This window comes from Lepus europaeus, chromosome 20 (assembly GCF_033115175.1).
Source record: "Lepus europaeus isolate LE1 chromosome 20, mLepTim1.pri, whole genome shotgun sequence".
In the NCBI taxonomy this organism is placed as follows: Eukaryota; Metazoa; Chordata; class Mammalia; order Lagomorpha; family Leporidae; genus Lepus; species Lepus europaeus.
This window is the reverse complement of record NC_084846.1, coordinates 6,246,267-6,269,139: the sequence shown is the minus strand read 5'-3', so window position 1 is coordinate 6,269,139 and position 22,873 is coordinate 6,246,267. Positions and strand designations below refer to the sequence as shown.

The window sequence follows — 22,873 nt, the reverse complement described above, 5'->3', positions numbered from 1 at the left end:
GCGCCAGGCCTGGGGAGGGCGGGGGGCGTCACCAACGGCATCCGGGGCCCGCCCACGCGTGCAGGGACCCCGCCCCCAGCCCCCCCCCGGGGCCCTGCTCACCTGGGGGCCCGGCTTTGGGCGCGGCGGGTCGGAAGGGAGACGGGCGGCTCTGGGCGGGCAGCGCCTCCCCCAGCGCACAGGGGTCGCAGCCCGGCGGGGGCAGCGCCCCGTAGACCGCGTCCGGGCCGGGCATGGCCGGGGCCACGGGCTGTGGGCCGAGACGGGGCAGGTGCGAGGCCCGTGCGGGGCGGGGGCGCCGGGTGGGGGAGGGGCCAGGGTCCCTCGGAGCCGCTTCCCTGAATGCCAAGTCCAGAGCTGGGGACCCCACCCAGCAGGGGGTTGGCACGGAGGGGGCTGCCCCCCGCCCGCCCCGGGGGTGTTGGAGGAATCAAAGAAATAAAGAACTCTTTGTTTCATTACATTTTATTCTATTTGTTATATTCGTTATGTGGTATTGATAATATATCTTAATTTGGAGTAGCTATTGAACTCCTATCCATGCCCCAAAGCCCCAGGTACAACGGCCACTCCCCCCCCCAAGAAGCCTCCCCTGCCGGAAATATGTCTCCAAAATTCCAGGCTTCCCAGCCCTGGGTCCCTAGGTGGGGGGAGGGCCCGGGGGCGAGGGAGGGGTCACTTACGTAGAGCCGGGGCCTGGGCAAGGCTGGGTCACCCCCGTCGCCCGCCAGCCTCCGCAGCTTCTCGCCGGGCCCCTCCGAGCCCTCGTCGGGCTCCAGTTCCGCCCCATCGAGGCCCACGCCCCTGCGTCTCAGTGTCTGTGGGGTCAGGACACGGCGGGCTGCAGCCGGCGCTACGGGGGTCTCGGGGGAGAGGGGGACCACCCCCAGCCGGCTCTGTGCCTGCCCCAGTCAAGCCCCATGGACCAGAACCCGACACACTGCAGCTCCGAGGAAGGGACCAGGGACGACCCAGCAGCGGGCCCACGGTGTAATCAGTGGGTGCCTAATAAATGCCCAGAGCCTGAGCTCCTGTGGACAGTTCCACGCGCTGTGCAGAAATGCCCGCCCCGGGCCCCGCCCCCGCATTGCTCAGGGCCAGCGCCCCGCCCTCGCCCCGCCCTCGCCCCGCCCTCGCCCCGCCCCACATTGCTCAGGGCCAGCGCCCCGCCCCGGGCCCGCCCTCGCCCCGCCCCGCCCCGCCCCACCCCGCATTGGTTAGGGCCGGCGCCCCGCCCTGGGCCCGCCCCTGCCCCGCCCCTGCCCCGCCCCGCATTGGTCAGGGCCGGCGCCCCGCCCCGGGCCTGCCCTCGCCCCGCCCCGCATTGGTCAGGGCCAGCGCCCCGCCCCGGGCCCGCCCTCACCCCGCCCTCGCCCCGCCCCGCATTGGTCAGGGCCAGCACCAGCGCCCGCCCTGGGCCCGCCCTCGCCCCGCCCTCGCCCCGCCCCGCATTGCTCAGGGCCGGCGCCCCGCCCCGCATTGGTCAGGGCCAGCACCAGCGCCCGCCCCCGCCGCCCCGCCCCACCTCCAGGATGTCGGAGTTGGTGCGGCTCTCGTGCGGCTCGCTGTACTCCGTGTACTTGAGCAGCACGCGGTCCATGTCGGTGCTGGCGTACTGGAACAGCCGGTTGGCGCTGTTGAAGATGATCAGCGCGATCTCGCAGTCGCACAGCACGCTCAGCTCGTAGGCCTTCTTCATCAGCCCGAACTTGCGCTTGGTGAACGTCACCTGCAGCCGGGCCGCGGGAGGCGGGGTGGGGGGCCTGAGCGTCTCTCCACCGTGCCTCAGCCCCCCCGACTCAGTCCGCGCTGCTCCTGCGCCCGGTGCCGCTTGGCAAACTCCTAGGGATGCATCAAAACCCAGCACGATGGGCCCTCCCTCTTTTGGAAGTTTTCCTTGGCCTCCAAATCAGAGTCTGGACTCTCTCTCTCTCTCTCTGGCCTCTCCCTGGGCCTCCCCCCTGGTCCAGGCCTCTGCATCGTGTGTGTGGGTCCGCGGCGAACTCCAGCCAGCAGAGACAATAAATGAATTAACATGATCACGGGGCCGGCGCTCTGGCACAGCACGTAGCGCCTGCAGCGCCGGCATCCTGGTTCCAGTCCCGGCCGCTCCACTTCCGATCCAGCTCCCTGCTAACGCGCGCCTGGGAAGGCAGCCGAAGATGGCCCAGGTGCTTGGGCCCTGCACCCGCCTGGGAGACCTGGAGGAAGCTCCTGGCTCCTGGCTTTGGGCTGGCCCAGCTCCAGCCACTGAGGCCATTTGGGGAGTGAACCAGCAGGTGGAAGACCTCTCTCTCTCCCTCTCTAACTATGATCACGCAGACAGCAAATGCTTGATCTCAACCTGCTGGGGCTGTGTCGGCTCCTGGTGCCTCCTCCTCCTCCCCAGGCGGCCCCGCCCCGCCCCCATGACCTTGCCCCGCCCCCCGGTGCCTCTGCCCTCGCTCACCTGCCGGTTCCTTTGGTCCAGGATGCGCGAGATCTGGATTTTCTTCCTCCCCATCGTCCCGGGCTGCGTGGACCGACCTTGACCTGGGGGGTGGGGGAAGGGGACAAGAGTGGGCGGTGGATCGGGGTGGGGGGAGGAGGAGGGGGACCGCAGGCCCTGGGGCTGTCCTGCCCTCCCCCCCCACCTCTGCCAGGTCCCAAGGGGAGGCCCCGCCCTTGGCCAGTCCCCAGGAGACAGCTGCGCGCGCGAGGATGGAGACGCGAGGTCAAGACGCCCCCAGCCCAGAGCCTAAAAGGCCGCCCGCCCCGTCGGCGCTGCCCAAGCGGAGCTGGGCTAACCCGCGTCGGGCACTGGGACCCGTCCGTCACGCAGCAGGTACCGCACACAAGCTGCTCCCAGGAGCCCTGGGGACCGCAGACAAGTCCCCCACAGGCCGAGTCAGAGCACAGCCCGGCTCCTTCAGTTCCACTCCTGCCCCCACGAGCGAGACGGGGGAGCTGATGTTGTTATTTGAAAGGCAGAGCGACAGAGAGAGAAGGAGGGAGAGAGAGCTCTCCCACCCCCTGGGTCACTCCCCCCAGATGCCCACAGCAGTCAGGGCTGACCCAGGACAGAGCCGGGAGCCAGGAGCGCCATCCGGGTCTCCCACGCGGGTGGCAGGGACCCAAGCCCTGGAGCCACCACCCGCTGCCTCCCAGGTGCGCGTGCGCAGGGAGCTGGATCGGAAACGGAGCAGCCGGGACTGGAGCCGGCGCCACGGACAGCGGCTTCACTGCGGTGCCACAGCGCCGGCCCTGTCCTTAGAACAGCCGTGTCCCGGCCTCCAGCCCCCGTGGTCTGGGCGGTGTCCCCTCCTCTTCCTCTCAGCGGGCTGTGCCGCCCCGGGCGCACCCCCAGCCTCTCTGGGCCAGGTCCCTGAGCCATCGCAAGTGTTCGAGACCCAGGCTGTGGGCCCAGCCCTGCAGCTCCGACCTCACTTGCTGAATTTAACCTCTGGAGCTAAACGTGATCCCCAGCCGGAATCGGGCGCCTGTTCCCACGGCTGGGATCCGTCGCCCCCATGCCGGCGGCTCCCTGGGGGCTGGCGGGGGCACTGTGCCAAGATGATTCCGGAAGCTCACCCCCACCACCACCGCGTGGTCCCTGGGTCCCACGAGGACAGCAGCTGGGTCTGTCGGTCCCGCCTGGGAGACCTGACTCTGGTCCCTTCCCCACGCTGTCCCGTTTTAGCTGGGGTAGGGGTCACATGGCTCTGCAACACCCCCCACCCCAGAGCCAGAGGGAGGGGGTCTGCCCTGAACTGAGAGCAGAGAGGGGTGGCAGGAAGTGAGTTCCAGGCAGTGGGAACAGCAGGTGCGCGTGGGAGGCGGGCAGGAGGCTGGCGTGAGGAGGAGGGCAGGGGGCCACAAAGCCTGGGCCCCCTGGGCCTTCTGAGCCGAGGGTCGGGCTGAGAGTTTGTCCAGGAGCCATGGAGAAGTAGGAGAGAGGTCCGAGCAGAAATGGGATGGGGTTCGATTTATCATTGAAAACAGTTTTTCGTTGAAGCGTAGAGAGGAACCTCCATCCGCTGGTCCTCTCCCCAAGTGCCCCCAATAGCCAGGGCTGGGCAGGCGGAAGTCAGGAGCCCGGAGCTCCATCCGGGTCTCCCGCATGGGTGGCAGGGGCCCAGGCACTGGAGCCACCATGGCTGCCTCCCAGGGTGCACTTGCATGGGGACCTGGGATAGATGCAGAGGCTAAACTCAACCCAGACTCTCCAGGCTGGGGTGTGGGCGGCCCGCGTGGTGGCTTAACCCACTGCCCCCCCCCCAGGCCCGCCTCTGATTTCTCATCTAAACACCCAGCTGTGGGCGCCAGCGCGGTGGCACCGCGGGTAAAGCCGCTGGCTGCAGCACCAGCATCCCATATAGACGCCGGTTCGAGTCCCGGCTGCTCCACTTCCGATCCAGCTCTCTGCTGTGGCCTGGGAAAGCAGTGGAGAATGGCCCAAGTCCCTGGGCCCTGCACCACATGGGAGACCAGGAGAAGCACCTGGCTCCTGGCTTCGGATTGGCGCAGCTCTGGCTGTTGCGGCCATTTAGGGAGTGAACCAGCGGATGGAAGACCTCTCTCTCTCTCTCACTGTAACTGCCTTTCAAAAAATAAGTGAATCATAAAAAAAAAAAAAAAGAAAAAGAAAAGAAAGAAAAGAAAACAAAAGAGAAAAAACAACCTCCCAGCCGTGGCTCCGGGAGACCGGGGCTGCACCTGTCGGGGCCCAGCCAGTGCCGCCCACTCGCAGAGGCTGTCCTCCCAGGCCCCTGTGGGTTTTGCCAGACAGGTGCACAGGGGCCCCAGCTGCTGTCCCGACCCCTGATGACCCTGAACGCCCCATGGCATCATCCAGGAGGCAAAGGCACCCCAACTCTGGCTCTCACAGCTGCTCGCAGCTCCGGCTGGGGCCCTCCTCGCCCCCGGCTTCTCCATGGCTCCCCACTGCCCTTAGGAAAAGTGTCTAGTCCCCAGCCTGGGATTCAGGGTCCCTGCCCAAGTAGCTCCTCCGCGCCAGCGTCGGGTGTGGAGGTAAATTTAAAATGCCGCCCGGGATACCTTCATCCCACATCGCTGGGCCTGGCTTCAAGCCCCGGGTCCGCCCCTGACGCCAGACCCCCCCCCCCCCCGCATGCGCGCCCTGGGAGGCAGCAGCGCCGGCTCCAGGGCCTGGGTCCCTGCCACCCATGCGGGAGACCCGGGTGGAGCTCCCGGCTCTCGGCTCCTGGCTCGGGTCCTGGCCCAGCCTCAGCAGGTGGAAGGTGTGTGTGTGTGTGTGTGTGTGTCTTTGTCACTCTGCATTTCTTTTTTTGACAGGCAGAGTGGACAGTGAGAGAGAGAGTCAGAGAGAAAGGTCTTCCTTTTTGCTGTTGGTTCACTCTCCAATGGCCACTGCGGCCGGCGCACTGCGCTGATCCGATGGCAGGAGCCAGGTGCTTCTCCTGGTCTCCCATGGGGTGCAGGACCCAAGCACTTGGGCCATCCTCCACTGCACTCCCGGGCCACAGCAGAGAGCTGGCCTGGAAGAGGGGCAACCGGGATAGAATCCGGCGCCCCGACCGGGACTAGAACCCGGGGTGCCGGCGCTGCAGGCAGAGGATTAGCCTATTGAGCCGCGGCGCCGGCCGTCACTCTGCATTTCAAATACATAAAAATAAATACATAAAAGTTCAGGGACCGGCATTGTGTCCCAGCTGCCGCCTGGGACGCCGGCAGCCCATATTGGAGCACTGGTTCAAACCCCGGCTCCTCTGCTTCCGATCCAGCTCCCTGGTGATGCGCCTGGGGAGACAGCGGAGGACGGCCCCAGTGCCTGGGCCCCTGCACCCATGGGGGAGACCCGGATGGAGCTCCTGGCCCTTGGCTTCAGCCTGGGCCAGCCCCAACTGTCGGAGCCATTTGGGGAGTGAACCAGTGGATGGAAGACCTCTCTCTTTCTCTGTTTCTCCCTCTGTCACTCTGCTTTTCAAATTAAAAAAAAAAATCTTAAAATAAATACTGAGAAGCAAAAACTTAGAGCCAGGCTCCCTACACTCTCCATTTCTGCCTGGAAAGCCCTTTGCCAACATCTTCACTCGGCCAACTCCTAGTCACCCTGCAAAACCCATCTCAAAGAATCCATGGAGCCCTCAGCCTTCCCTTCCAGGTGTGACTGTGGCCCTGGGGCTATGCCCATCCACCCCGGTCACCTCCAGAGTGGAAGTCAGACCTGGGAGGCAGCAGAGATTTGGTGGAGACAGCCACGGCCGACACCACCCCCCCTTCCCTCAACAACTTCCTCCCAGACACCCCCAGCTGATAGCCTGCCCAGAAATACACACACATGCAAATCCGGCTGCTCGGCGTGGACCTGTCCCGCGCCCAGGTGTGAAGCGCCGGGCAGCAGTGCGGGGGCGGCGGCCCGGGCTCTGCATATCTATTTGTACTCGCATGCAAATCACGGCCCAGCCACAGACGGGCCCTGGGAGCCCCACTCCAGATGTCAGCCCGCTCGGACCGGCGGGGGCGGGGCGGCGTGTGTGGGGAAGTGGCCACAGGCCACTGCATGTGCCCGGCACGTGGGGGGGAAGAGGCTGCGGTGGGGGAGGCCTCCTCCCCGCCCCCACCCCGCCTCGTCCTTGTCCGGCAAAGCAGAGCGCGCCCAGACCCAGCGGGGTCAGGACGACGAGGCAGGAGAAACCCAGGAGGGCACACCAGAGGAGGACGCACGGCCCTGGGCCTAGATGCAGGGGCTGCATGGGGGCTCGGGGTGACGCGCGGGGGGTGGGCGTTTGCAGGCAAAGCTTCTGGCAGCCCCCAGCTCTTTTCCTTTTTAAGATTTATTTTATGTATCTGACAGGCGGCAGGATGAGAGAGAGACAGAGACAGACAGACAGAGACAGAGAGACACACACAGAGAGAGACAGAGACAGACACAGAGACAGAGAGACAGAGAGAGACAGAGAGACACACACAGAGAGAGACACAGAGAGAGACAGAGAGACACACACAGACAGAGACAGACAGAGACAGAGAGACAGAGAGAGACACAGAGAGAGACACACAGAGACACACAGAGACAGAGACAGAGACAGACAGACAGAGACAGAGACAGACACACAGAGACAGAGAGACAGAGAGAGACACACACACAGAGAGACACAGAGAGAGACAGAGAGACACACACAGAGAGAGACACACAGAGACAGAGACAGAGAGAGATACAGAGAGAGACAGAGAGACAGAGAGAGACACACACAGAGAGAGACACAGAGAGAGACAGAGAGACACACACAGAGAGAGACACACAGAGACAGAGACAGAGAGAGACACAGAGAGAGACACAGAGAGAGAGACACACACACACAGAGAGACAGAGAGAGAAAGAGAGAGAGACAGTCAGAGAGAGAGAGAGAGATCTTCCTCTTGCTGGTTCATTCCCCAAATGGCCCCAATGGCCAGGGCTGGGCCAGGCTGAAGCCAGGAGCCGGGAGCTCCACCCGGGTCTCCCACGTGGGTGGCAGGGACCCCAGGTACCTGGCTGATTTCTGCGGCCTTCCCAGGCGCGTTAGCAGGGAGCTGGATCAGAAGCAGAGCAGCCGAGACCCGAACTCAAGCTCCGAGAGGGGATGCTGGCCCCCTTCGCGCCCCTGACTTTGTAACCTCAAACCCTGCATGGATGAGGTTAGGAACCTCTGCCGACACCGACCCCTGGCAGAAGCAGGGGGCTAACTGGGCCGCCAGCCAGACAGGAGCACCTGAAGGTCCATCTTCCAAGACAGAAAAGGCGTTCGGGGCCTCGGGACACCCACAGCCCACATTACAGCACCAGCGCTCGGCTCCCAGCTCCACTCCAAACCCCAGCTCCCGGCTAACGGCCACGCTGCGAGGCACAGGTGATGGCGCAAGTGCCTGGGCCCCTGCACCCACGTGGGAGATCCGGATGGAGCCCCTGGCTCCTGGCGTCAGCCTGGCCCAGCCCTGGCTGCTGCGGGCATTTGGGGAGTGAACCAGAGGGTGGAAGAGCTCTCTCTGTCTCTCTGTCTCTCTCTGTCTCTGGGCCAGCACCGTGGCTCACTTGGTTAATCCTCTGCCTGCAGTGCCAGAATCCCATATGGGCCCCAGATTCTAGTCCTGGTCGGGGCACCGGTTCTGTCCCGGTTGCTCCTCTTCCAGTCCAGCTCTCTGCTGTGGCCCGGGAAGGCAGTGGAGGATGGCCCAAGTGCTTGGGCCCTGCACCCACATGGGAGACCAGGAGGAAGCACCTGGCTCCTGGCTTCGGATCGGCGCAGCGCGCTGGCCGTAGCAGCCATTTGGGGGGTGAACCAACAGAAGGAAGACCTTTCTCTCTGGCTCTCTCTCTCACTGTAAGTCTACCTGTCCAATAAATAAAATTTTTAAAAAAATCTTAAAAAAAAGGCCGGCGCCGTGACTCACTAGGCTAATCCTCCGCCTTGCGGCGCCGGCACACCGGGTTCTAGTCCCGGTCGGGGCACCGATCCTGTCCCGGTTGCCCCTCTTCCAGGCCAGCTCTCTGCTGTGGCCCGGGAGTGCAGTGGAGGATGGCCCAAGTCCTTGGGTCCTGCACCCCATGGAGACCAGGAGAAGCACCTGGCTCCTGGCTTCGGATCAGCGTGGTGCGCCGGCCGCAGCGCGCTACCGCGGCGGCCATTGGAGGGTGAACCAACGGCAAAAGGAAGACCTTTCTCCCTGTCTCTCTCTCTCACTGTCCACTCTGCCTGTCAAAAAAAAAAAAAAATCTTAAAAAAAAAAGATTTCTCTATGTCTTTCTCTGCTTCTCAATTTAATTATTTTAAAAAATATTTTATTTCTTTTATTGATAGAATTACAGAGACAGAGAGAGAGGTCTTCCATCCGCTGGTTCACTCCCCAAATGGCTGCAATGGCCGGGGCTGTGCCAATCCGAAGCCAGGAGCCTGGAGCTTCCTCTGGGTCTCCCATGTGGGTGCAGGGGCTCAAGCACTTGGGCCATCCTCCACTGCTTTCCCAGGCCACAGCAGAGAGCTGGATTGGAAGAGGAGCAGCCGGGACTCCATATTGATGCTGGCACTGTGGGCGGAGGCTTAGCCTACTATGCCACAGTGCCGGCCCCAATTAACTTCTTAGCTCACCTCTGGTGGGCCTGGTGGCCACCTCGAGCAGAGGCCATGCCGGGCAGGTGGCCCGGAAGGGGTGGGAGGGAGTCCTGCACTGTGTGAGCAGCCCCCCCCCCCCATTCCTGCTCCAGGGCCCGGGAACACCCTGCCGTGTTCAGTTGGTGCCAATTTATTGCACTCTGAGGACTTGCACATCTTGTCTTTCTGAGTGGGATTTCTCTCCACATGCTTTGTTTTAAATCTAAAAGTTCCCCCATTTGTGGCTGCCCCGGGGCGCACCCTGCCCACACAGAGGGAGGTGACAGGGACAGCCTGGGGCAGGTGCTCAGGCGGGGGACGTGGGGCCGGGACCACAGCAGAGCGTGCAGCTGCGGGGATGTGGTCACTTACTGATGGAAGGGGCAGGGGGCGGAGTCTCTGTGGTCACTCAGTCGATCAACAAACACCTCTGAGGTCTTTCCACCCAGAGGCTGGCACAGCGGGAGGGGCCCCACCCTCCCGGGCGCCCTTCAGTTGCAAGGGGGCAGCTCTGCTGTCTCACCTGGAATCGGGGGTGAGAATGCCCCTCCCGCCGCCGGCTGGGGGAGTTGGGGGTGCCAGATCTGGATTCCCAGAAGCTCGGGGGCCTCAGAGCTGGGGACGCTGAGTCAGTGTGCCACCGTGCGCGACCACGGCGGCCACGCCCCGCTGCACCAGGTCCCCGCTTCCTCCCCCTGTGAGAGGGGTCACGGGATCCTGACCTCACTTGGCAGCCCAGGGCTTGCGAGAAAAGCTCAAGTTCAAGTTCAGAGCAGGGGGGGGGTGTCTCCCCCCTCCGGGGGCGGTGCTTCACTCACACTCTGCCCACCTCTGAGACCACAGCTCGGGCCCGGGGGGAACCCAGGCCTGGAAGTGAGAAGTGGGAGGCAGGTGGGCGGCGGCGGCGGCGGTGGCGGCGGCCGGGGGAGGTGAGGGCCCGCGGGACGCGGCCATGCGGGGAGGGGGCGCCGCTCACTCGTGCGCCGCGCAGCGAATCAGGCCGACGGCCCCGCCTCACGCAACCGCGGCGGCGGTTTCATCACCTGCTCCCCAAGCACCTCATTAAGCGGACAGGAAGAGCCCCTTGGAAAGCCGGGGACCCCCCCTCCCCTCTCTCGGGGGCGCCAGCGGCTCCGACCCCGGCTGCGGGCGGGCGACCCTCCCTCCGCAGCCAGAGCCTTAGACCCGCCCCCTCCCAGGGGCCCTGCGGAGGTGGGGACCAGGTGGGGGCCCTGTGGGTGGCGGGGGCGTGGCTCAGCCCACCGCGGCCCCTGGCGCCCGCACCTGCCTTTGGTGGGGGCGGGTTGGGTTTGCCTCAGTTTCCTGCTCCAGAAAGTGGGTGTCCCGGGGCCCTGACCCCCATAGACGGCCTTGGGGGTCACCTCCCCTCAGCCCAGCTCAGCAGCCGGAGGCAGCACACTTGCTCCTCGGATGGACAGAACAGGGGACATCTGAACACCTGCCCAGCGCACGGGCCCCTCAGACACAGTTACCCCCGGAAGCCCATGAGGACCTCTGCACACGGATCCCTAAAACACAAGCAGACCCCCCCAAAAGCCAATGCACACAGAGCCCCCCAAACCCCACACACATACCCCAAAAACATTCGGATCCTTCGCACATGGAGACCCCAGGCTCAGAGAGACCTCCCCCCCAGACACACAGCTCCCCAAACACAAGCAGAGCCCCTCAGATGCACACAGACCCCTGAGCACACACAGGTGCCCCGCAAAACACCTGAGACCCCTCCCCAATATACACAGAGCTCTCTACACACGAGCCTCCCAGACACACACAGAGCCCCTGCTGCCCTGTGGCCCACCCTCTATGGGGGCCGGCACCCCCGGGGTGAGATGTGGGCTGGGGGCTGGGCGGCATGGGGGAGCAGGGGGTGTCTGAATCCTGGCACCCACGGGGAAACTGAGACCCAACTGGAGATCCGTCTCTGGACACCCCCCAACTCCGGCTTCCGCTCAGGCCCAGGAGGGGGGAGGAGGAGGGCGCATCCAAAGGTGTTCGCACTGTAGACCCGGATAGGCAAGGTGGGCTCACCTGCCCAGAACGCCCCTTCCCTCCCTGCGGCCCCCTCTGCCTCCCCCAACCCTGCACCACTCGGAGAGACCCCACACTCTGGACTGGATCCTGGATAGAGTCCAAGGCCACTGCGTCCCCCCCCCCCGCCGTGATGTCCCCTGCCCCCCCCCGCCGTGATGTCCCCTGCCTCCCCCCCCGCCGTGATGTCCCCTGCCCCCCCCGCCGTGATGTCCCCTGCCTCCCCCCCCGCCGTGATGTCCCCTGCCCCCCCCGCCGTGATGTCCCCTGCCTCCCCCCCCCGCCGTGATGTCCCCTGCCCCCCCCGCCGTGATGTCCCCTGCCCCCCCCCGCCGTGATGTCCCCTGCCTCCCCCCCCCGCCGTGATGTCCCCTGCCCCCCCCGCCGTGATGTCCCCTGCCCCCCCCCGCCGTGATGTCCCCTGCCCCCCCCCCCGCCGTGATGTCCCCTGCCCCCCCCCGTGGTGATGTCCCCTGCCCCCCCCCGCCGTGATGTCCCCTGCCCCCCCCCGTGGTGATGTCCCCTGCCCCCCCCGCCGTGATGTCCCCTGCCCCCCCCCGCCGTGATGTCCCCTGCCCCCCCCCGCCGTGATGTCCCCTGCCCCCCCCCGCCGTGATGTCCCCTGCCCCCCCCCCCCCCGCCGTGATGTCCCCTGGGCCACAGCCCAAGATTCCCCTTTGTTCCAGAGAAAGATCTTCCCCTGGGGCCCCAGAAATTCGTCCCCAGAGGCCCAGGTCTCCCTGCTTGGGAAATTAGCACATCGATCAGCGCAGGGCGGAAGGGACTGTGCCCGCAGCCGGGCAGCCTGACCCCCTCCCCGTCCCTCCAGAAATGTCCGGGACGCAGGAGCATGGGGGCGATGGAGCTCGGCCTCTCCCATCGCCCAGTCTGACGGGAGAGGCAACCAAGAGCCTGGGGCCCGGTTCTCTGCCTGGAAGACACTGAACAGGAGCAAAGCAGGGCGGGAGTTGCAGGGCATGTTGGGATGGGGGGAGGGGGCAGCCTACCTGGCGGACAGAAGGCAGGTGCAAAGGCCCTGAGGTTGGAATGTGTTGGGCTGGTTGCAGGTGCAAGGGGAGGCTGGTGTGGCAGGGACACAGAGAGGCTGCGAGGGACCCTGGGGTCAGGTTAAGCAGGGGGGGCTGTGGCCGGATGCAGGATCCCTCAGAAAGTCCACTGGGGTGGGAGGCAGGACAGCACCCCCACCCCAGGGCTGGGAAAGTGGGAAGTGGTCACTCCTTCTCCCAGCCCACCTTCGCTGGGGCTCCCTCCTGGTCTCAGATGACGCAGAGGGCAAGGTCGGGGGAACCTGGCTCCCCCCGGGCCCAGTTCTGAGGGCGCCCGCCTGCCTGGCCCCGGCTGCCCGGTGGAGCGGAGACGGCTGCCCCGTTTCACACAGGAGAGGCGACTTCCCCCCAGGGCCACATGGCAGGGGCCCCGAGAGCGTGGACCCCAGGCCCAGTCTGATGCAGCCCGAACACCTGGTCCCCCGCCCGGCCTGGGCCACTGGGTTCATCCAGCCCTGAGTCCTCCCTCAGGGTCTCAGACACCCAACCCTGGGTCTGAGGGTGTCCGGGCAGCCACACAAGCCCCCCATGGAAGCCCTCAGAGGATGCAGCATCCGTGGGATTCACGGGCCAGGGCTGGGATGCGCTCCCCGTGCCGAGCTGGGATCCCAGACGACGACACCGATGGCCAAGGCCAAAGGTGCCAGCCATGAAGCTTCCAGCCAGCCAGACCCCCAACACGCCTGAACTCATTGCCGCCAAGGTGGGGCAACCAACAGTTTGAATTCACAGGGGCAGCCCTGGGGCTCGGAGAGGGGCCGCGGCCTGCCAGGGGTGGGGGGTGCACAGAGAGGACGCGGGAGGTGGAACCTGTCCCTCCCCCCAGCTTCTGTTCTCTCAAGCACCCAGGAACGGCCTTGAACCCCATCCTTTCTCTGAGCGGCCTGGGTGCCCCCACCTGGCCTCTGTCTCCCCACTCCCCCAGCCAAAGCCCACTTGCAGTTCCTGCAGGTGAAATCCCACAGCCCCCCCCCCCCAACCTAGCCTTCTGCACCCTGGGAGTCGAGATCGGCTCCTTGATTCAGAAAGGGCTGAGACAGGAGGCGCGAGGCCGCCGGCCTTGGGGCCCAGCGCATGGTCTCTGACATCTGCTTAGCAAGACTTCTCCCTTTACTGTGAGAACCACTGCATACCACGAGTTCACCGGTCTTGACCTTCCCCTGCAAGAACTCCCACCTGGGCTAGGCAGGAGGCCTCGGCCATCTCTGACTCCAGTTCTGCAGCTGGGGGATGGGGAACCAGGGAGGCTGGGCCTGCAGCCACTGACGTCGGCTTGTCAGCCCCAGAAGGCCGGGACTCTTGTTCTTGTACCCATACCCCAGATGGGGACACTGAGGCACAGCTGTAGCCCCTCACCCCAGCTGCATCTCCAGGGTGGGGAACACGGCGAGCAGAGGGGGCCACGCAGCGTACAGACGTGTTAACAGGGTCTCCCGGCACCACAAGCTCCCCCACACAGCTCAGAACGCACTATCAAAGGCCTCACACCACTGCCCCTTATGCCGCCCACTCACAGCCCCATCAGGTATCCCTTTCTACACACAATCCTCGCACACGAACCCCTCGGACCCCCACACCCCCTCCAGGTCTCACACCCCCTCGGCTGCACACACCCCTTAACCACACACACACACACACACACCACGCACAACCCTCGGGATCACAGCGACGTTCCCGACCTCCCAACCCAACCAAGCCCCCCAGGAGCCACCCACGGGACGCCGCACGGGTCTCGAGCTGACCCGGCCTGACCCCGACACGCACCTGCTCCGCCTCGGCCCCCGGCCGCTCGGCCCCCGTACCCGCGACGGCTGCACACACAGCACTCCTGGGGCTCGGGCTGGCCGCAGGTGCTAGCGCGGGGCGGCCCCGCCCCCGGGAGCTGATTGGGTGGGGGTGGAGCTATTTGCATAGAGGGCGGTGCCGCAGAACCGCGGTGGGCGGGCGCCGGGGCGCGCGGCCCCGCCCCAGGAGCGCTGGGGCTGGGACTTGCGCAGGGGACGCGGGGCGCTGGGCGCGGGGGTCCGATCCCTTGGTGGGTGCCTCAGATCTGCCAGACTCTCTCCGCCCCAACCCCACTACGGCTTCCCCTTAACCCTGCTGGGACCCTAACTCCGACCCCGAACTTATCCCATCCGGAGTGAAACAACTCCGACCTCTTGCAGGCTACCTTGAGCTGCACTGTCAGCCACACGCAAGGCTTGCAAGGGACCCAGGGGGTCTCTGGCCTCTGCTGGCCCCGCCTGCCCCCCTCACCTTCCCCACACTTCTCCCCCCCATCCACGCCCCCTCCTTCCTCGCTCCTCCCACCCCTGCCTTCCAGAACTGACCCCAGCCCAGACCTGCACACCCACCCCTTCCTCCCAGCACCACCCAGCACAGGGCAGGGGCTGGCCAGGGTTGGTGAGTGACAAAGTGTGAAAAGGATGACAGGACCGGGCACACGTTTGGCCTCGGGTTCATGACACCGGGTAAGCAGTTGGTGACCTGCAAGTGTTTGGGTTCAAGTCCCAGCTCCGGCTCCTGACCCCAGCTCCCTGTTCCCTGCCCATGTGCACCCTGTGTTGGCTCAAGTCCTTGGGTCCCTGCCACCCACGTGGGAGACCTGGAGTTCCTGGCTGCTGGCTTTGTCCTGGGTCATCCCTGGCCCTGTGGGCATTTGGGGAGTGACCCAGCGGATGGGAGCTGTCTCCTCTATGTCTCAAGCGAATATTTTTAACAGGATGAGGGAGGCTGCTGGTTGGGGGATTCAGAAGACCCCACACTCCCTCAGCCTGGTAGGGCCAGGAGGCCGGGACAGACCGAGACTGAGGGTCAGGGCTGTGCTGGACAGGTCAGGGAGGGCTGTCTGGAAGAGGGGGCATTTGCCCTGGGTCTTCATGTATGAGCAGGAGTTTGCTACCGAGAGAAGGGCATTGGAAGAAGGAGCAGGTGCCGAGGGAGCTCATGGTTTGGTGGGGAGTGGGCGATGCAGCCAGAGCCGTGGGTGCCAGTGGACTGGCCTGGGAGCCCAGGTGGGGGGCTTGGAGGTGGGGAGGCAGGGGGTTGAGGCCTGGGGGCCGCCTGGTGTCCTACGTGGGAGACAAGGAGAGGCGGCTGGCAGCCTGGGCTCAGAGGGGTCACGCTGGGGATGGCATTGTGTGTGCAGGGGGCCGGGGGTCAGTAAGGAAGGAAACGGGGGGGGGGGGAGCCTGATCTCTTGCCCCGTGCCTCGGTTTACCTGCGGCACAGGCAGTTTGGAGCGGGAGTCTGGGCGTGTTCTCCCAGGGCCCTGAAAATTCAAGTCCACACTGACTGAGAAGCCTCACCCCCCACCCCCCTCCCCCAGGCCAGGGCTCCACGCCGCACACTCCGATGTCCCAAGGACACAGCAGGGCCCAGACCGGGTGGGGGGCTTCCGCCTCGGCTCCAGTGAACAGAACAAGGCTCGGAGAGTGTGGAAGTGGCTGGGGAGCCCCGGGCCCCCCAGGGCCGCTCTGTTTACCCGCGGCTCGCCTCTGATGCAACAGGCAGGCTCTGGTTACGTGAGGGCGGCAGCTGGGGCAGCTCTGGGAGCAGCTGGGGCGTGGCGGGAAAGGCTGGCCCTGCTCCCCCCCCCAGTCCGCAGCCCCCTGCCGCCACGCGGGCTCCCACCCCCACCTCCCGCTCCCGGCTTCTCAGTCCCCTCTGGTCTTTCTCTTCCAGGCAGGAGTATACTCCAACATTGACACCCTGTCTCCCACCAGGTGCCTCCCTGCCTTGCCCTGTTACTAGTGCGCCCCCTAGGGGGCAGTCAGGGGTCTCCATCTGACTTCTGAGTTGCTGGAGAAGAGGTTAGAAAGAGAAGGGGCTGGGAGGTGGTGAAGGGGGCTGGAGCCAGGCTTGCTGGGTGGAGCTTTGGGTGGGCGCACCTCTCACGCCGGGTTGGAGGACGCCCCTCCCCGGCCATGTCTACCCTCGTGGGCACGAGGTTCCTGCTTGAATGCCCCGACAGCTCAGGGAGCTCACTGCCCCTCTTCCGCCCACCTCTCCTATCGCTGGGACCGTGCAGGGAGCAGGTGCTACTGGCCCAGCCTGGGAGAGCCCTGCCGTCCTCCCGCGCCCCCAACAAGGGGCGGCTGTGAGCTCTTGTTTGGGGCGGCATTGGCGGGTAACCTGGGCTCTCTGAGCCTCGGTTCACTCTCTGAACAACAGGAGAAAGGGCACACAACGGCGGAAGGTCACCATGGCCTACCAGGACAAGCCAGGACGGCTGGCAATGACCGTCTGGAGCCCGAATCTCCCCGACGAGGCTTGACCTCTTGCGCCCCCTAGCGGCCCATGGGGAGAGCGTCCTCTGAGTGGGAAAGGCAAGCGAGACATGCAAATGAGATGCAAATTAAACGAACGCTGCGGAGCCCTGGAATTCCCGCCCGAGGGGCATCTGACCGTCACCCCGGGTGTCCGGCTTAGATCTGTTAGGAAGGGAAGATTGGCCTCTGGCTAAGGTCGCATCCCAGGGCTGCTGGGTGACAGGCTGGGGCCCCTCCCTCCTGCATGACAGCAGCCAGACCCCCTAAAACACTCCCGGGGGGGGCGGACCCCGTTTCCTGGCGGCGAGAGGCTGGCCTTCCTCCCTGTCAGGCCCCCAGACCCCTTGACCCACCCGATGCCCCAGCAGGACCCTCTCCTGCCCCACACCCTAGTCCCTCAACCACCCACAGCGAGCTGGGGGGTCCTGCCAAGCAGTGAGCCTGGGACCCACGCTGGCTGCCGCCCAAACAGCGTCTTCCGATCGGCAGGGACCTTCTTGGGGAACCGAGGGTTTTGGAGCTGAGGCTGGGGCCCAGCGGTGCACACGCGGCAGAACTGGAACTGTATGTGTGCCGTGCGCTCCACAGGGATCCACCCCAACTCCTCTGCGCTCACCCATCTGAGCAAACAGAAAAATCCCAGTCATCTGGGGGCTCGGGAAACCAGGATTGAGGTTTTTGGTGTTTTTTTTTTCCAGTGTCAGGTACAGGTGGGCCCAGGTGCCCGCTCTGCCTTCCACCCACCCAGCCCCCTGGGAGGTCGGTTCCTTTCCCATGATGCTCATCTCAGACCCATCCCTGTGACCTGGGAGATGGGCCGGGCCAGGCTCCCACGCCCACCCCAGGCGTTTCTCAAGGCAGGCAGGTCCGTGAGCGTCCACCTCGGCCCGGGGAGAAGGTCCAGCCCAGTCTTCCTGGTCCACTGGAGGACCAGAGGGGGCCGGCACCGGGCTCCACGTCACACAGCGCCTCTCGGAGCCTCCACTTTCCCATCTGCGCTTGGGGTTGGCGCTGTCTGGGGACGGAGAGGACCCCTGTGAGACCGTGGGCGCAGCTGCACACACACAGTGGGGTGCAGGGACCCATGGCTGACTGGGGGTGGGGGGCGTACGTGGCTCAACATCCCTCACAGCCCACGGCGGCTTTGGAAGCTCCTGGCTTAACCAGATGGAAAATTCCAGAAATGTACCATTCGTACGTTTTAAACCGCCTTCCGGGCAGGCGTGGGGAAATCTCGCGCGCCCACAGGTGGGACACGAATCGTCCCGTGTCCAGCGTGAGCGCTCCGTCCGTATCCGCCACCCTGCGGCTGCTCGGCGAGCGGCTGTCCCGCCCACGCCGCTGTGTTTCGGATCCAGTGACCCTGTCTACTCAGTACGAGGCCAGGTGTGCAGCGGTGCCTGGCAGTTTTGCTAGACTCTACGGTGGAATGTTCTGTTCGATGGCTTTTTGTTCCTCTCTCATCGTAGGTATGTGTAGGAAAAAATACAGTAAAAGCTGCTGCCTGCAGTACTGGCACCCACGTGGGCGCTGGTTGAGTCCCGGCTGCCCCCCTTCCGAGCCGGCGCCCTGCGCATGCGCACCCTGGGAGCCGGCAGTGACGGCTCAGGTCCTGGGGCCCCCGCCACCCACGTGGGAGCCCCGCGTGGAGCTCTTGGCTCCTGGCTTTGGAGAGCTGGGCTCTGGCTGTTTGGGGAACCTAGGGAGTGAACCAGCGGATGGGAGATTTCTGTGTGCCTTTCAAATAAATAAGTAAATAAAAATTTAAAAACAGAGGGCCCCAGGGTATGTGCAGTTGGAGCCAGAGGTCCCGGGCGAGAGGAAGGGCCCAGCGCTGGCCGCACGGCCCGGCCTGGGTCCTGCCAGGCCGCACAAGGCTTAGCGCGGAGGGTCTGGCCAGGTGCCTGACCGGGGACACCCACAGGTGCGAGGCAAGCTGGGGCAGGAGGCAGCTCTAGGGAGGAGCCTGGGTTGGCCGGCTGCGCGGCTGAGTGAGACCCCGGGCGCTGTGGCCGCTGGTGAGCGAGCCGCAGGGGACGGCGCCCGGCTGTGCCCGGCCCAGCCGGCAGAAGCGAGGGCAGGTGCACCAGTCTGGGGGTGGTTTGTCACAGGCAGGCGCTCACTGCCACAGCACACACCAGTGTCCTCTTGGGCACGTGACGAGTCGCCTCTACAGAAGGGATGGACACAGACCCCAGGGAGGGCGAGGGCAGCCGGGGGCGGGGGTGGAACACTGCAGAGCTGCGCTGAGCGGGTCTGGCCGGCGCAGGAGGAAGGGGGGGGGGGCACGAGGCGAGCCGGGTGGGACACCCACCTGCCCCCATCACTCCCGGAGCCCCCGGGGTTAGACAGGCAGGTCCCTGCGTCGACGCCGAGTTAGTACCGAGCAGACAGGGGCTCCGGCCACGCCCGACACTGACCTGGCTGGGGGGGGCTCTTCTGGGGTCAGGCTGAGGAGGGCGGGGGCGGATCCTCGGGGCTGGAACAGAACACCGGGAGCCCGTGAGTCCCCGCTGCTCCGCTTCCGATCCAGCTCCCTGCTATGGCCCGGGAAAGCAGTGGAGCATGACCCGCGTGCCTGGGCCCCCGCACCCATGGGGGACACCGGGGCGAGGTCCAGGCTCCTGGCGCCAGCCCGGCCAGCACGTTGCTTTTCTCAACAGCAGGCACAAGGGGGCGCTGGCAAGCACGTTGGAGGTGACGCCTTGGCTCTTGAGTGACAGCCCGCGCCCACACTCACGCCCACGCCCACGCCCACGCGCGGCCGGAAGGGGCCCTGCTCGGCTGCGAGGGCCCAGACAAGCCCCGTCCCCCCCTGCCGAGGGCGGACACTGCACGCGCCCTCTTGGCCATGCCGGCGAGTCTCACGGCTCCTCCCTTCTAAAGGCTGCAGGAGCCAGACGCCAGCCCCGCCCGAGTCCTGCTTCCCGCGTGTGCGTGCGTGGGTTCAAATGCGTTTATTACGTTAGAATGAAAACCGGCGCAGATCTACGTCGCCAGGACCGCCCCCAGTGGGCTGGGCCTTCTCCATGGCAACTCCCCAGGACCCCCCCAAAAATGTCCCTTAGGGCAAGAAGGGGGCCCTGGCCACGCCCCCTCCTCTAGGCCTGCCACCTGGCCCCAGGGCCTTGGCACCTGCCACGCCCCTCTCTGCCAGCTGTCACCGAGGCCCCACCCGCTGCCGCCTTCCTGCGCACGGTCAGTCGCTTGCCGGGTGTCCCCCGGGTCCGCCTGTCTCGGTCCCTGTTAGGCCCACGGCAGGGTCAGACGCAGAGGACCAGCGGAAGCGGCCGGTGCCGGCGGGGCAGGGCTACCTGTGGCCCTGGGCGCTGGCGTTCATGTGGTCGCGGATGCTGATGGCCTGCTTGAGCAGCCCCTCCACGCTGCGGAAGTACACGCTGCTGTCCACCAGGCTCTTCACGGCGCTGCAAGGGGGCGGGGCGTAGTCAGCTGTGGGGCCTCCCAAGGGGCGTGGTCAGCTCCCAGCACCTCCCCGAGGGGCGTGGTCAGCTCCCGGCACCTCCCCGAGGGGTGTGGTCATATCCGGGGCCTCCCTGAGGGGCGTGGTCAGCTCTGGGGCCTTCCCCGAGGGGCGTGGTCAGCTCCCGGCACCTCCCTGAGGGCTCCCAAGGAGCTGGCAGACAGTGAAGCGCCGCACGGGAAGCCATCGCTCTCACGTCACTGCTGCCCAAGAGCTGAGGTCGGAAGGAGCTGCAGGTGCATGCGGGTGTGTGGCCTGGTGGTCAGCGCACTGGCACCCCATTGGCCCTGCTTCTGGCTCCAGGTCCCTGCTGGTGCACCGGGGACGGCTCGAGTGCCTGGGTCCCTGCCCCCATGGGGGAGACCCGACCCTGGGCCCCTGCACCCAGTGGGAGACCCGGCCCTGGGCCCCTGCCCCCACGGGGGAGACCCGGCCCCCGGGCCCCTGCACCCAGTGGGAGACCCGGCCCTGGGCCCCTGCCCCCACGGGGAGACCCAGAAGCAGCTCCTGGCTTTGGCCTGGCCCAGCCTGACCACTGCAGCCACTGGGGAGGGAACCAGTGGGTGAGGAGCTCTGTCTGTCTGTCTGTCTCCTTGTCACTCTTTCAAATAACGTTAAAAAATAAACAAAAAAACCTCACACTGACCACTTAAACTTTGTAACCTGAAGACTTTAGAGAACATTGAACAAAAATTAGAACTGGGGCCCTCCTGCAGTGCCACCCACCCCTCTGGCCCGCGGTCCTGAGCTGGTGGCACCTCCCAGAATCCTTCTCACTGCCTATGACGGATGGGGAAGAGCTCCGGCCAGGCTCCTGGGAGGCCCGGGCTGGAATCCACTGTGTGGACGCGTGGCCAAGGGCGTGGCCAAGGCCCCACCTGCAGGCGGCCACCGTGTGGACACGTGACCGAGGGCGTGGCCTCACCTGCAGGCATACTCCACGGTGTAGATGGCTCCCTGGCTCTGCTCCTCCCACCGCTGCATGTCGGCCTGCGGGCAGGGGCGGCGCTGTTAGCCGGCTGCCCGGGGTTGGGGAGCCCTTCTCCCAGGTCCTCCTGCCACCCCCTTCTCCCCGGGTCTGAGCTGTGAACACCTGGCCGCTGTGCAGTGGGACCTCTGCACAGGCTGGGCCCTGTGCCGGCCGCACAGACCTGGCCACACACGGCCCACCCTGCTGCGGCCTGCACTCGGGTCCCTGCTCAGGGGGTAGGGGGGTGGGGGAGGTGGGGGGTGGGAGGGGTGGATCCCGGGGGCGTGGCGGGGGCGGATCCTGGGGGGCGCAGTAGGGGTGGGTCCCGGAGGGTGTGGCGGGGCTGGGGCCAGGGCATGGTGGACCCCAGGGCGTGGCATGGTGTATCCCGGGGGGCGCGGTGGGGGCGGATCCTAGGGGGCGTGGCGGGGGCGGATCCCTGGGGCGGGGCGGGGCCGGGCCGGGCTCACCTTGTGCTGCGCCAGCTCGGGCAGCGAGCGGCGTACGTGCTCCTGCAGCCGGTACAGCGCCACCGACGGTTCGTTGGCCAGGACGTACATGCTCTCCGTGAACTTGTCCGTGACTGCGCCCAGCGCCCAGGGTCCGCGGTGGGCAGGGTGGGGGTGGTGGATGGGGAGGTGGGCGGCAGGGAGACAACGGGACCGAGCGTGAGACCCCCGGCGCCCAGCCAGGGCTGAGAGGAGCGGCAGGACTTCATGGAGAGGCCGCCAGTGCATCCAGCGACCTCACGCGGGGGCACCGCTGCCGCCCGTTCGCTCCCCTTGCGCCCCTTCCACCGGATGACCAAGCCCCAGGAGGCCAGCGCATGGCATGGTGGTAGCTACCAACCACACGGGTCTACACAAACTGCCGCTAGTGTGGTCGTGGGACTCCAGTATTTTTTTTTAAAAAAAAAGCAGTTCCAAGCAGAACTCCATCCGGGTCTCCCACGTGGATGCAGGGGCCCAAGCACCAGGGCCATCGTCCGCAGCTTCCCCGGGCGCATCAGCAGGGCGCTGGATCGGAAGTGGAGCCGCCGGGACTCGAACCAGGAACTCCGATAGGGGACGCGGGCGTCCCAGGAGACGGCTTCGCCCGCTGTGCTAGAACGTCCGCCCCAGAACTCGAGCACCTGGGGAAGCAGTGGACGATGGCCCGAGTCCTTGGGCCCCCCTGCACCTGCGTGGGGACCCGGATGGAGCTCCTGGCTCCTGGCTTCGGGTCGGCGCAGCCCCGGCCGCTGCGGCCATCTGGGGAGTGACCTAGCGGATGGAAGACCCCTCTCCCTCTCATATAAATAAAGTGTTTTTTTAAATACCAGGTTATTGATGTCTCAGGACTGGGGGACGGACAGGGTACGAGCACCGCCCACCTGACAGGTGACAACACCTGCAGCGGCGGAGCCGAGCTCGAAGGCCGGTGCGCCGCTGGCTCCCCCGCCCGCCCTCTGTCAGGCCGACCCTCCTCGAGCCCCCCGGCCCCTCCGTCCCGCCCCGGACCCCGACCACCTTTCTTCCCCTTGATCTGCATCTCCGGTTCCTCCATGGCGATCCCGGCCGGCAGAAGCAGGGCACCGGAACCGGAAGTCCGGGCGCTGGGTCCGCTCCCTTAAGCCTTCCCCGCGCAAACCGGACGTCGCTCGACTCCAGTTCCGGCGGCGTCCGTGGGCCTGCGCTCCGTCTCCTTGCGCAGGAGAGGGGCTGCGAGAGACGGAGGGAAGGCGGAGCTCCCGGAGGCGGGTGAGGAGGGGCACCCAGGCGGGGGAGGGGCGAGGGACACGACACGCCCTAGCCAGCACGCGCCGTACAAACGCTGCCAACAAATCTCTGCCCCACGTTCATAAACCTTGGGGGCCACGGAAGAGACACTTCCGTAGAGGCGACAATGGTACGTCGCCCCTTTAAATTCCGGGCGCTCCGCCTACTCCCCCTCCCTCCGCC

The 22,873-nt window shown here is 65.9% G+C and overlaps 1 protein-coding gene across 4 annotated transcripts; it reads right to left on the bottom strand.

Moving 5' to 3' along the window:
* Positions 1-499: 499 nt before the first annotated feature.
* LOC133749119 (BLOC-1-related complex subunit 8) lies at positions 500-22,846 on the bottom strand. Of its 4 annotated transcripts, none has more exons than XM_062178285.1 (6): positions 22,442-22,833; positions 21,404-21,516; positions 20,889-20,953; positions 19,797-19,907; positions 18,903-18,961; positions 2,515-2,532 (listed from the first exon to the last, which is right to left on the bottom strand). In XM_062178285.1, exons 1-5 carry the CDS (start codon positions 22,476-22,478, stop codon positions 18,928-18,930), a joined length of 360 nt encoding a protein of 119 aa, XP_062034269.1. In that variant the 5' UTR covers positions 22,479-22,833; the 3' UTR covers positions 2,515-2,532; positions 18,903-18,927. The 4 variants fall into 4 exon arrangements, with proteins under 4 accessions (XP_062034266.1, XP_062034269.1, XP_062034265.1 ...); XM_062178281.1 differs by lacking the exon at positions 2,515-2,532 and adding an exon at positions 17,172-17,497 and having other exon boundaries at positions 18,903-19,022; positions 22,442-22,846; XM_062178283.1 differs by lacking the exon at positions 2,515-2,532 and adding an exon at positions 17,453-17,497.
* Between the last annotated feature and the right edge of the window lie 27 nt (positions 22,847-22,873).